We start from the raw sequence: 14,495 nt of genomic DNA, 5'->3' as shown, positions 1-14,495 counted from the left end.
TGCAAGAGAAAGAAAAGAGGAGAGGGCGAAGAGGAAAAGGGAAAGGGAAAAAGGAAAGGGAAAAGTGAAAAGGAAAGGGAAAGAGGGAAAGGGAAAGGGAAAGGGAAAAGAGAAAGGAGAGAAAGGGAAAAGAAAGAAAACAAAACAAAACAACGAACATGTTGGACTAGAAGATTTACAGGATCTACTCTGCCCAAAATTTCCCAAAGTAGCAAGACCAGGGTTAGAACCTACTCCCTTACTTACAGGGTTCTAAAGCTAAAAGATACTTTAGAAATTATCTAGTCCAATTTATCCTATCTATAGCTTATTTGTACATAGTTGTTTGCATGATCTTCCCTATTAGATTGGGAGCTCCTTGAGGGCAGGGCCTATCTTTTGCCTTTCTTTTTACCTGCAGTGCTTAGCTCAGTGTCTGGCACAAAGTATGCTTAATACACATTTGTTGAGTGAGCTCAAACTTTACATTTAACAGATGAGCAAAATGAATCCCAGAAAGTACAAAGCTAAGTGCTTTGTCCCACAGTCACCTCAAACTCAGCATGTCCAAAACAGAGTTCATCCTTCTTAACTTCATCATTTCCTTTAAGAACCCCACAATCCTTCTAACTTCCCAGGTTCATAATGTGAGGGTTATCCTTAATTCTTCCCTCTTCCTTCCCCCATATTTCCAGTCAGTTGCCAAATCTTGGTGTGTTTCTACCTTTACAACATCTCTTGGAATAGCCTTCGACTTGGCCTTCTTGCTTCAGTTCTTTCCCCACTCCATCCACTCATTCTTTACTAAATTACCAAGGTGGGCTTCCTTAAGCACCATGTACTTGCCTAATCAACAGACTCCATTAGCTTCCTGTTGCCTCTTGGAATAAATATAAACTTTTGTGTTTTGTTTTTAAAGACCTTGGGTCTTACCATACATTACTCTCCTTACTGCTTTCTATGGTCCAGCCAAAATGGCTATCTTGCTGTTCTTCACACATGACACTCATCTTCCCTCTTTGTGTCTTTGTGTCTGCCCCCAATACTTGGGACATCCTCCCTCCTCCCCTCAACTCTGTAGAATCTCTTAACTTCTTCAAGACAGTCCATAGGGTAGCTAGGTGGCTCAGTGGATAGAACACTGGCCCTGGAGTCAGGAGGACCTGAGTTCAAATCTGACCTCAGACACTTATTAGGCTTTGTGACCCTGGGCAAGTCACTTAACCCAGATTACCAACTCCCCCCCCCCCCCCCAGCAAAAGACAAAGTCTGAGGTCTATAATCAATATGAAGCCTTTCCTGGTCCCCCTAGTACTTCTTCCCTCCTCAAACCACCATTTATTTCTTTTGTCTTTGTTTTGCATATACATGCAAATCAGCATCTAGGTGGCATAGTGGATAGAGTCCCAGTCCTGGAGTCAGGAAGACTCATTTTCCTGAGTTCAAATTTGGCCTTAGACACTTACTAGCTGTGTGACCCTGGGCAAGTCACTTAACCCTCTTTGCCTCAGTTCCTCATCTTTAAAATGAACTAGAGAAAGAAATGGCAAACCACTCCAATATCTCTACCAAGAAAACCCCAAATGGAGTTGGATAAGTCTGAGAAATGACTGAACAACAATTGTTCTTGTATACATTTGCCACAGTAGGATGTAAACTCCTTAAGGGCAAGGACTGTTCCATTCCTGTCTTTGTATCCCCAAAGCCTAGCCCAGAGTCTGGCACATAGTAGGCACTTAATAAATGCTTGCTGATTGATTTGTCCAAGGTCACCGTAACCATTGAGTGGAAAGGTCAGAACGTGAACCTAGTTCCAAATGCAGGGCTTTCCAGTGCCATTACACAAAACTACCTCAAGGCAAAGGACCATAGACTGAGGATGAAGGGTCTCTGTTCCAGAATAATGCCCTCTCCTTGCTTTCAACATGTCTAAGGCAGAAGAAAAGATTATACAAACTCAACCATACATAGTTTATCTCTAATCTAGATAATTCAGCAGGTATATTTGCCAGTAGCAGTAATAAAGTAATTACTTTAGATAACAGTGTCAACAATTCCACACACCAGGAAAGCTGAGCAGCCATAATCCTTTACTTTCTTGGGTTTCCACAAGCTAGCCTAGGCACACACACAGTCACATGGAACAGAAGTGCTTCTAGGGCTTACTAAATTGTCCAGAGGTCTGCCTAGATACTTCCTGGATGTTATCTTTTGGGCAAGGAGCAGGCCCAGCCCTAGCCCCACCCCTACCCCCATTCCTTTTCCTTTTCCCCATTACCTACTCATACATTGCAGGCTGATTTACAGGTGAGTGGAAAGAAATAGCAAAGCCATTCATAACCCAGGCATGAATATGTCTTTTGTAGCAGCAGGAATGTGGGGAAGCAGAACTTGGGAGTCAGAGGACCTGGTTTCAGGTCCCAGTTTTGTTGCAATTAAGTTATGACCTTAGTTTCTTCATTTGTAAAATGGGAACCTTTAATAATGCCTGAACAAAAGCATAGGTCTGAACATGTCACCACTCTATTGGGTAAATTTCAATGGTCTCCGACTAACTCCAGAATCAGATATAAAGTCTTTTGGCATTTAAAGCTGTTCACAAACTAGCCCTTTCTAACCTTTCTAGTCTTATTAAACTTTATTCCTGTCCACAAACTCTATGGACCAGGCTTATTGGCCTATTGGCCCTTCCTTGTACCTGACATCCACCTAACTGCCACCCCTGGAATGCAATATTCTCACCTCTACCTCTTTCTTATACTTACTTTCCAGGCTTTCTCGCTCAAATCCTACTTTGTCACCTTTCCTGGTTCCCCTGCCCTGTCCCCAGCAGCTAGAGCTTTTCCCTTCAAAGGTTACCTTCCTAGATCTATGGATTTAGATTTTAGAGTCCTTCAAGAGAGTGAAAACTCCCGAGGGCAGGCATTATGAGTTTCACCCACAACAGTATCCTCCCCACAGAGCTTTGGGCCATAAGTGCTTAATAAATACTTGCTGGTTGACAGATTGTTAGGGTCAAGTGAAAGGCTATATGTGTGTGTGTGCATATACATATTTATGTATTTACATATGTGTGTACATGTACACATGTGCGCACATACACATATATTACCATATAACTGTTACTTACAATGATGGTGGTGAAATTAATGACTTCCAACCTGAATGAACTTCCAACAGAATACGGGGCAGGTGTTTTGTCTTGTCGTTGTTTGCTTTTATTTAGACCAATAGTTTCATAGGATCACAGACCTGGAGCTGGAAGGGCCCTCTGAGGCCATCTAGCACAGCCCCCTCTGAGGAGAGATGAGAATATGGAAACCCAGTGAGGGTACAGGACTTGTCCAGGGCAACTCAGAGTAAGTGGAGAAGGCTGGAAGCCCAAGGCACTCTAAGGGAAGAGTTTAGATCAGCTATGGTTCTGCAACTCAGAACAGTCTTAGAGAGTTCCCTAGAACCACTGAGAGGTTAAGGGATTTGCCCAGGGTCACACTGCCAGTATGTCATAAGCAGGACTGAAATCCAGATCTTCCTGATGTCATGGAAAGCTCTCAGTTCACCATTCAACACTGTTAATTCCCTCTAAATCTGAATTCTGTTTCATATTTAAAGGATACCTTAAGACAGATGTTCTCCTTCCATAAGAGATAGGGAAACAGTTGGGAAAATTCATGCTTCATCGAGTGTGGGCTTAATTGGGTATTTTGGGGGAAGCAGGGACAGCTCTTCGGCCACACCTCATCCTGCTTAGAGAAGCAGGTGGCTTTGACTGAAAGGCTTTGTTTGATTGTCTACCCTTAGAACTCTGTTCCTCCTGCAATTCTTTTGAGGAAGTATTAAGGATCCTACCACTGAAATTAAATCACCCTTGGTATGGATCTCCCACTTGTTCCTTTAGGGGAGCCACCCAAGAGGGAATAACTTGGTTACTCGACTATTCTGGAATATTAACCCAAATTGTATTTTTACATACTGTGATTTTCTATGTTGAAGATTTCTATAAATGTTACCTTATATTGTCTTGGGGTAGAGGCATGGGGGAAACTGTCCATTTTGAAAGCTCTCTCTTTCCAAACTAGAAATATATTGAATATAGATTAATGTTAAATTAAATAAAAAATTGTTCTATCAGACTTAAGCCTTTAAAAACAGCATTAATATTTTTTCTTTGATATATTATAATCCCTATTTTAAAGATAGGGAAATTGACCCTGTGAGAAGAAGTGATTTGTCCAGCCAGGATCACTTAACTAGTGTCTGAAACTAGATTTGAACTTAGGCCTTCTTAGATCTAAGTCTAGCAATCTATCTACTGTGCCACCTATTGGTGGGGAAGGTGAGAGAGGAGGAAGAGGGAAGTGAGAAGGAGAAGAGAAGGATGTAGGAAAAGAGGGAGGGAAGGAAAGAAGAACAAGATAAGAGGATGGAGGGAGGGAAAATAAAGGGAGGAAAGAAAAAAGTTACTGAAGCAATTTTTTAACGTATGGAGAACTGAAGGAAGGCCAAAACAAAGAGAAGCCGGCTGCTTTGAAAGTTTTATGCTGATTTTATTTTATATTAAAAATGAAAAGCAAAAGGTAGAGTAACAAGAGATTTTCAGTTTTATGTGTGATCTTTTTTCTGCTCTACTTTTAATGTGGAAATAAATACTCATTTTATTTGTTGTTTGCTAAATTCAGAATTTTCTAAAAGTGAAAAGTCAAAAGTTTTTTTAAAAAAAGATATGGGATGGACTAGAAAGCCACTGAGGAAACTTCCAGCTCAGAAACTCTATGAATTTGTTTCCTTTGTGAGAAATTAACTGGGGCAAGGGGAAGAGGAGAGTAGGACTGGATGGTTGTCTAGGAAGACCTAATGCCTGCTCCCAGTTGTGGGGCTGACCCCAGCACAGGAGGCGTCAGGTGTCCAAAAGTGGGGAAGGGGAAGAAATCTCACAAGAAAGTATTAGCAGCCATAGCCTAAACTGAGGCCTGAATGACAGAATTAATATCATCCTGTAATCCCCAGGGAACTTCCATGCTTTAATTTAGGTCTAGTTTAATTGTTTGTAGCTGTAGTCCCTTTTCTTTTTGCGCTTTTTTTGTTCAGACCTATGATTTCATTGCCACAGGGAACTCCCACTGAGAAAATTCTCTCTACTAGTATGCAGATCAGACACCTTTTCATGATTTAAAGTCTTAGAGTAGTGGCCTAGGAGACTGAGGAGTTACTGAAGGACTTGTCTCCAGTGTAACACAGTTGATGTTTCAGAGGCAGGATTTGAATGGGATCAAAGGAGGCAGCTTAGCATACAGTGAAGAGTTCTGGCATTGGATTTAAAGAACAGATTCAAATCTTGCCTCTGATGCTTGTTGTACAGAATCATATAACCTTAGGCCAGATTTTTAATTTCCTTAGGTCTCATTTTCTTCATTTAAAAATGAGGAGGGTTTTTTTGGGGGGGGAGTTTAGGGGGGGATGGTTGGGTTGTTTTTTGTTTTTTGTAAATCGAGAGACTTAGAGTAGATGGTCTTTAAAGAGCCTTCAAGAGATACCCGATTCTGAACATACTCTGCTATCTAGTATAGCACACTATGCTTTTCATTGTGCCTAGAACTTGTCAAACTCACAGTGCTAAGGGATTTGTATAATTGATGGATGAAGAGGTTGCCTTCGAGTTAGTCAGACCTGAGTTTGAATCCCATCTCAGACACTAACCAGCTGTGTGATTCTAGACAAATCAGCTACATCCTTTCATTTTTCATTTTCTCATCTTGTAGAAATTAGAGGGGTGGTAGATTCAGTGGTCTCTAAGGTCTCTTCCAGCTCTCATTCGGTTTGGTTTTTTTTTTTTTATTTTGCTTTTTGGAGGGGGGAAGGCAGGGCAATTGGAGTTAAGTGACTTGCCCAAAGTCACACAGCTAGTAAGTGTTAAGTGTCTGAGGCCGGATTTGAACTCAGGTCCTAACTCCAGGGCCGATGCTCTATTCACTGTGCCACCTAGCCGTCCCACAGCTGTCAATCTTTATGAACCTACGATTAATCTGGATAACATTTGAAACCCCTAGAACTCCCAAGAATCTGATTCCCTGATGTCCTTTCATGTCTCATTATGGCAACTATCTTCCATCTTAGTAAGGTCTGGTGACTTTGTCTGAAAAGTTTCTATGGTCTATCAAGATTGTTAAATGGGGACTTAATTCTTTTGAGATCCTCAGTGTGTTCTTATATGATGTTAAGAGTGCCATGTAGTGAATTCAAGGACCAGTTGAGCTGCATACTGTGTGTGGCATGCACTTTATTTTTCTGAGATTCAGTTTCCAGATAAGGAAGAGGGAATGAATACGTTTGCCCTGCCTCTCTCATGGAGCTATTGTGAGCAACCCACTTTATAAAACTGAACATACTAAAAAACCATGGACTATCATATTTACTCTCTCTCTCTCTCTCTCTCTCTCTCTCTCTCTCTCTCTCTCTCTCCCTCCCTCCCTCCCTGTCTCTCTCTCTGTCTCTCCCTCTGTCTCTCTCTCTGCCACACAGGATTCTTACTGTTATAATCTCTGAGCTGATCATTCATTGATAACTAGGAGAAGGGGAATGATAGAATAATGGGTCAGAGAGCAACCACTCCTAAAAAGAAGTAAAAACATAAAAAGGGAAGAAATAGCAGGGATCCATAGGAATAGGCATAAAAAATGAAGAGCAAGTTTACTGTTTAAGGGCAGCCCACGTTCTAATTTCAGACCAGTTTTCTAAGATGATAAGATTATTGACGTTGCAGATAACTGTAATCATCTGGTCAATTCTCATGTTTTACACATGTGGAAATTGAGACCCAGAGAAGGAAGGAATTTCCCTATGGTCACAAAGACAGTACATAGCTGAGGAGAGATTAAAATTCTGGTCTGCTGTCTCTATCAATGGAATCAATAGGATCATAGGCTTAGAACTGGAAAGGATGAAAGCAGCCACAAAGTTGGACTCCTCATTTTACAGATGCAGAAACTGAAGCAAGAGAAGATGCATGACTTGGCCAGGGTCACACACTAAGAGTCTAAGTTGTTGTTGAGTCACATCTGACTCCTCATGACCTCATTTGTGGTTTTCTTTGCAAAGATACTGTAGAGGTCTGTCATTTCCTTCTCCAATAGATTAACGCAAAGAGGTTAAGGGACTTGCCCAGGGTCACACAGCTAGTGCGTGTCTGAGGTCAAGCCTCAGGCATTCACTAGCTGTGTGACCCTGTTTGCCTCAGTTCTTCATCTTTAAAATGAGCTAGAGAAGGAAATAACAAACCACTCCAGTATCTTTGCCATGAAAAAACCAAAAGTGGGGTTACAAAGAGTCAGACCCGACTTAACTCAACACCTTCCTGACTCCAGTCCCAATACTCTATCCACTGAGCCATCAGCTGTTTCTCTGCTTAGTACCACTTAATAAATGCTTGCTGAAGTTGAGTTAGGCCCTGTACTGGGCACTGGAGATATAAAGACAAAAAACAAATAATCCCTGACCTCAAGAACTTGTAGAAAACATATCAAACATCTTAGTTTGGGTTCCAGGTCCTGCTACATTATATCGAGTATGCTTTTTGTATAGGATCATTTTTTTTATAGTTTACTCATTTTATTTTTCTTTTACAAATAAATTTCTTTTTCTTTAAATTAAGTGTAAAATTCAAAGTAAAAATTAAGTTAAAAGAAATTTTTAAATAAAACTTAAATGAAACAATTTAATTTCCAGGTTGTACTACCTTTTGTTTTTTTTATGTGTGTATTATATATATATGTATATATACTATATATATGCATTATATATATATAGTATATATATGTATACACACACACACACACACATATATATCTTACATATTTGCTTATATGCACCTCTATCTTATATTCCTATAAGGTACCCCCTCCTCTCTATAGCTTAGATTGTCTTATATCCTTTTAAGACTTTTAAGTGGGGGCGGCTAGGTGGCAGTGAATAGAGCACCAGCCCTGGAGTCAGGATGACCTGAGTTCAAATCCGAACTCAGACACTTGACACACAAGCTGTGTGACTTAGGCCAAGTCACTTAACCCCAATTGCCCTCCAAAAAGAAAAAAAAAAGAATGCTTTGGGGCCACCAGGTAGCACAGCGGGTAAGAGCACCGGCTCCAGTGTTGGGATGACCTGGAGATCGAATCTTCGGCTCAGACACTTAGTACCCATCCAGAAACACTTGGCCGTGTAACCTTGAGCAAGTTACTTAACCCCGATTGCTTTAAAAAAAAAACTTGTAAGTGCCACATTCTTTTTAAAAAATATACACATATATAATTTATTTTTAGTTTTCAATATTTACTTCCACAAGATTTTGAGTTTTAATTCCCCTCCCATTCTCTCCTCCCCCTCCCCACGACGGTGTGCAATCTGATATAGGTTCTACTTTATACATTCATATTAAAAGTATTTTCACATTAGTCATGTTGTAAAGAAGAATTACAACCAATGGGAGGAACTATGAGAAAGAAGAAACGGAAAAACCAGAGAAAAGGAGAGCAAATAGTCTGCTTCCATCTGCCTTCAGCCTCCATAGTTCTTTCTCTGGATGTGGATAGCATTTTCCATCATGAGTCTTTTGGAATTGTCTCAGACTATAGCATCATTTTTTATGCCCATAGTAAACTAGTCAAAGTCTCTAGGGATATATATGATAGAGAAGGCACCCAACTGAATGGGAAGGGGAAGTTCTTTGCTGGGAGCTTCCCTACATAAATGAAACCACAGGCCCGGTTCCTATAGCCTGTCCTAGACATTATTCCTTATATAGTCATTTGGGAAGAGGCCTGAAGATAAAACAGCTCTCCTTGTGGGAGAGAGGTGGTGGGTGATCTACAGGTGTACAGTCAGGTACATGTGCAGTCAGGTACAGTGTGTTTCTTCTGCTTAACTCTACTTATTACAAAAGAGGGACTGGGGGAGGAATATTGGCAAGAGAACAGCGTTCTTTGCTTTTTAAAGCGACGGTAGAGTTTCAAATAGAAAGGTATGTGTAGGATGAAAGGAAAGGGGGTGTGGAAGAGAGGGAGGCATAGAAGAAAGGGCAGTTTCTAGTCCCGGCTGAGCCACCACCCTAGAGTGACTAGAGAGGATCTCTTTCCTTACTGCCCCCACCCCCCCAAAACAAAACAAAACAAAAAAACTTGAGGGAAGAACAGAGAGGCATCGACTCAAATAGTTCTCGGCTCCTCTCTCTCTCTTAACTGCACCTGTCTCTCCTGGGCCTGAGCTAACAGAGAAGGAAAAAGAACAGGTTCTTTCAGAACAGAAACTTGATCACATTCTTAACCTCAAGGGATGTGGGTCAGCCACATCCCTAGCTCTCCACATTCCCTCCCATCCTCTTTTCTCTCCCTTCTCATCTCCACCCAGGTGGCCCAGCCCAGCTAAAGAACAATGGCTCCCACACGCCTCAGCCTGGAAAGCCCAGCCCGCTAACCCGCAGGGCTCACCTGCTGGGAGCCAGGTAAAAAGAAGGAGAAGGGGTGGAGGCTCCGGGCCCATCATGGCCCCTTTTGCTCACGATCTCCAAGGCACAGTTATTTCTTCATCTGATGCAGCCCCAGGAAAGCCTGGTCTTCTTTAGGGCCTTCCAAATGCTCCCTTCCAGGAGGCAGGGCTAACTTCTGCCGTCCTCCCCAGACCAGGAGGCTTCTGGAGTGTCATCTCTACCTGTAGCACTCTCTCCTCTGCTCACCCTCCCAAACAAAACTGCTGCTGCTTCCTGCTCCGCCCCTTGCTCTCAGGTGAACAGGAAGGCTCTCTTTGGCTCACCAAACAGTAATTTATTTCCCAACTCACCCCGACTGAACTGACCCTGGAGACCCTCCCCTGACACCTGTACTTTCACTACTCCCCAAATTCCAGGAGTGGAAAAACTTTCCAGAAAGAAATTCTATTCCAGAAAGAAATGGCTCTTAATCTAACATCCCCTCCCCCATTTTTTCTCCACCACCACCTCCCCCTTCCTCTCTCCCTTTTTCCTAGGACTAATCTCTCAGGCACCTAATTCTCTGGAGCATTTTTCTTTCTTGTTTTCCTATTTTTTTCCTCTTAACCCAAGGCCTCTTGTGTGTTGTCCACAGAACCTTACGATTGAGAATCAACATCTCTTTCACTTTAATGATGATTAACAAGAAATATAAGAGTAGCAGCATAAGCTTCAGGATTCCCGAGTTTGAATTTGGACAAGATGAATGCTCTTTTTTTAAGAGTAATATAATTTATTTTTGAAGTCAAACTTCTGAAATCAAGCATCCATATTACAACAAAACCAAGAAATTTTTAAAAACCCCAAAATCAATAAGTAACTACCATATCATAAACACCATGTTAGCTGTCAGGAATGCAAAAAATAAGCATATTTTATTTTAATGTTATTGGTTTTGCTCCTTTTCTTCTAGATTGCCCTTGACTTCTCTATATTTACACTTCTAATCTATTGTTCTCTCTCTTATTTGGTGAGATGCGTCAGTGCAGATTTCAGTTTTTCTATTTTATTTATTTACTTATTTTATAATTAATTAATTTATTTTTAGTTTTTAACATTCACTTCCATAAGATTTTGAGCTTTAAATGTTATCCCCCTTCTTCTCCTCCCATCTCCCCAAGATGGCATACAAACTGATATAGGCTCTACTTATACATTCATATTAAATATTAGTCATTATGTAAAGAAGAATTAGTACTAATGGGAGGGACCGTGAGAAAAAAGAAACAAAACAAAACAACAAAAGAAAAGAAGAGCAAATAATATGCTTCCATCTGCATTCAGACTCCAAAGTTTTTCCTCTGGATGTAGATAGCATTTTCCATCATGAGTCTTTTGGAGTTATCTTAGATCCCTGCATTGCTGAGAAGAGCTACGGTAAGTGTATCAAAGTCAGTCATCACACAATGTGGCTGTTACTGTGCATAGTATTCTCCTGGTTCTACTCATTTCACCCAACTTCAGTTCATATGCCTTTCCAAGTTTTTCTGAAGTCTGTCTGCTCATCATTTCTTATAGTACAATAGTATTCCATTACATTCATATACCACAACTCGTTCAGCCATTCTCCAATTAATGGGCATGCCCTCAATTTCAAATTCTTGGCCACCACAAAAAGAGTTGCTATAAATATTTTTGTACATGTAGGTCCTTTTCCCATTTTTATGATCTCTTTGGAATACAGACCTAGAAGTGGCATTGCTAGGTCAAAGGGTATGTACAGTTTTCTAGCCCTTTGGGCATAGTTCCAAATTGCTCTCCCAAATGGTTGAATCAGTTCACAATTCCACCATGCATTAGTGTTCCAATTTTCCCACAGCATCACCATCATTTGTCATTTTCCTGTTTTGTCACGTTAGCCAATCTGATAGGTGTGATATAGTACCTCAGGGTTTTGATTTGCATTTCTCTAATTCATAGTGACTTAGAGCATTTTTTCATGTGACTATAGATAGCTTTATTTTCTTCCTCTGAAAACTGCCCCTTCATATCCTTTGACCATTTATCAATTGGAGAATGACTTGTATTCTTATAAATTCCACTCAGTTCTCTCTATATTTTAGAAATGGGGCCTTCATTAGAGACACTGGCTGTAAAAAATTGTTTCGCAGGGGGAGGCTAGGTGGTACAGTGAATAAAAGTGCTGGTAGGAGGACCCGAGTTAGGATCCAGCCTCAGACACACAACGCGCGCACACACACACACACACACACACACACACAAAACTAGCAGTGTAAACTTGGGCGAGTTACTTGACCCCAATTGACCTCCAAAAAGCAAAAAAAAAAAAATTGTTTCCCAGCTTTCTACTTCCCTGCTAATCTTGGTTGCATTGGCTTTGTTTGTGCAAAACCTTTACAATTTGATGTAATCAAAATCATCCATTTTTACATTTCATAATGTTCTCTATCTCTTGTTTGATCATAAATTCTTCCCTTCTCCATAGATCTAACAGGTAAACTTTCCGATTATCCTTGTAGTATCAGCCTTTATAGCTAAATCATATACCCATTTTAACTTTATCTGGGTATACTGTGTAAGATGTTGGTGTATGCCTACTTTATGCTATACTATTTTCCAGTTTTCTTAAAAGTTTTTGTTAAATATTGAGTTCTTATCCCAGAAGTAGAGTCCTTGGATTTGTCATATAGATTGCTGTAGTCATCGACTATTGTGTCTTCCATACCAAACTTGATCCACCACTCTATTTCTTAATTAGCATCAAGTAGTTTTGATGATTGCTGCTTTATAATACAATTTAAAATGCTGGGACACCTTCCCTTGTATTTCTTTTCATTAGTTCCCTTGATATTCTGTATCTTTTGTTCTTCCAGATGAACTTTGTTATTGTTTTTTCTAGCTCTATAAAATAATTTTTTTGGTAGTTTGATTGGTATGCGCTGAATAGGTAATTTAATTTAGGTAGAATAGTCATTTTTATTATATTAGCTCTGCCTTCCTATGAATAACTGATATTTTTACAATTATTTTGATCTGACTTTATTTGTGTGAAAAATGCTTTGTAATTGTGTTCATATACTTCCTGGGTTTGTTTTGGCAGGAAGACTTCCAAATATTTCCTAATGTACACAGTAACGTTAAATGGAATTTCTCTATCTCTTGCTGTTAGGCTTTGTTAGTAGTATATTCAAATACCAATGATTTATGTGGGTTTATTTTATATCCTGCAACTTTCCCAAATTTTATTATTTCAAGTAATTGTTACTCGATTCTTAGGATTCTCTAAGTATACCATCATATCATCTGCAAAAAGTGATAGTTTTGTTTCTATTTCTCTATTGAATCACTCAAGAACAGAGTTCTATGGTTCCATGTTCTCACATTCTACAGTGCTCTCTGTCTTAAAGAATTGTTGGACCATTTTCTTTTGTTTCGAACTATTAATTCATGGATGTTCTAACTTGTTTACTAGACCTTGAGGTCATATTTCCTTCTTTTTATTTTAACATTCATTTAAACTTTTTTCAGTCATAAATTTTTCCTTCCCTTCAGCCTCTCTCTCCACCATTGAGTAGGCAAGCAATATCATGCCCATTATACATGTGAAGTCATGCAAAACATTTTTCCATATTAGCTATGTTTTTAAAGAAAATGAAAAAAATATGCTTCAGTCTGCACTTGTTCATCAACTCTCTCTGGAAGTGGAGAGCATTCTTTTTTATCATTAGTCCTTTGGAATTGTCATGGATTATCATATTGATCAGAGTAACTAAGTCTTTCACAATTGGTTATCATTACAATATTGCTATTACTGTATACAATGGTCTCCCTTGTTGTGCTCAGTTCACTTTATATCAGTTCATATAAGTCTTCCCATGTTTTTCTGAAACTATCTCCTTCAGCAATTCTTACAGAATAATAGTATTAGGATAAGCCTTCTTAATGTTAAATGTTAATGTTAAAGCCCTTTCAATGATTCATTGGATTATAGATCTAGAGATGGAAAAGACCTCATTGGGGACCTATTCTGAAATTAGACTGAATCAGATGTAACTGGAGAGTTACATATATTTTTATGTTATATAAATAATAAATGTTATATGTTTATGTTATGTTGTATAGCTTTTTGTGTTATAAAAAATGGATATTCTGAAAACCACCTGAAATCTTATAGAAATAAGGGATGAGGAAACAGGTCCAAGGAAGTTGTAACTTGATTCAAGTTTCTATAATAAGTGTCTAAGGTAGGATCTGAATTCAGATTCCTTGACTCCAGATCCAGTGCCCTTGTCAGGTTGTATTGGACTGCCTCCAGATTGATAAATTACATAGCTAAATTTATGCAAATGAGAGCTATTAACTGTATAAGGGAATTGTTACAAGTCAATGCTATATTATTAATTACTATGTTGTTGTTCATTTGTTTCAATTGTGTCTGACTCTTTGCTACCCAATTTGGGGTTTTCTTGGCAAAGATAATAGAGTGGTTTGCCATTTCCTTCTGTAGCTCATTTTATAGATGAAGAAACTGAGGTAAACAGGGTTAGGTGACTTTCCCAGGGTCACATAGCTAGTAAGTGTCTGAGGCCAGATTTGAACTCAGGAAGATGAGTCTTCTTCACTCCATATCCAGTGCCATATGCACCGTGGTGCCACCTAGCTGCCTACTAATTACTATAGTAATATATAGAAAGAGAGTAATTAACAAAAGGATCAGATCCTAAGGAATGAAGTCTAAATTCAAAGACTGCTGGATTTCCAGTCGGAGGACTTAGGATGAATTCTAGCTCTTCTACTACCTAGATACCTATGTAGTAGACAATCTACCTAGATAATCTTTGGAAATTCACATAATCCCTTTGTGCCTCAGTTCTTCATCTAAAAATGAGCAGAACTGAATTAATTGGCTTCCAAGATCCCTTTCAGGTCTGAATCTATGATTCTACCATCTTTAGTTGCATTTTACTCCTTGTGTGACCTTGGACTTAATCTTTATGAGCCTCAATTTCCTTGTCTATAAAATAAGGGCAACAATACCTTC

General features: G+C 39.5%; 2 protein-coding genes across 5 annotated transcripts in view; one reads left to right on the top strand and one right to left on the bottom strand.

Annotated features, from left to right (window-relative positions):
* The window catches only part of ILDR1 (immunoglobulin like domain containing receptor 1), a 64,392-nt gene extending 54,632 nt beyond the window's left edge, over positions 1 to 9,760 (bottom strand). For 2 of the 4 annotated variants that reach the window (XM_069079630.1, XM_069079632.1), the window contains exon 1: positions 9,456 to 9,756. In XM_069079630.1, coding sequence (XP_068935731.1) covers positions 9,456 to 9,510 — 55 coding nt within the window. In that variant the 5' untranslated portion in view covers positions 9,511 to 9,756. Of the gene's footprint in view, positions 1 to 9,455 lie in introns of all 4 variants that reach the window. The other 2 variants (XM_069079634.1, XM_069079633.1) reach the window with 2 other exon arrangements.
* Positions 1 to 14,495, top strand: part of CD86 (CD86 molecule) — a 174,917-nt gene that overhangs the window by 51,182 nt on the left and 109,240 nt on the right. The gene's annotated exons all lie outside the window — the stretch shown is intronic.

Source organism: Petaurus breviceps, unplaced genomic scaffold, assembly GCF_028583685.1.
Source record: "Petaurus breviceps papuanus isolate PSGF00001 unplaced genomic scaffold, PetGlider_PUasm1.0 91067, whole genome shotgun sequence".
NCBI classification, from domain to species: domain Eukaryota; kingdom Metazoa; phylum Chordata; class Mammalia; order Diprotodontia; family Petauridae; genus Petaurus; species Petaurus breviceps.
This window is presented reverse-complemented; position numbering and strand designations above follow the sequence as displayed.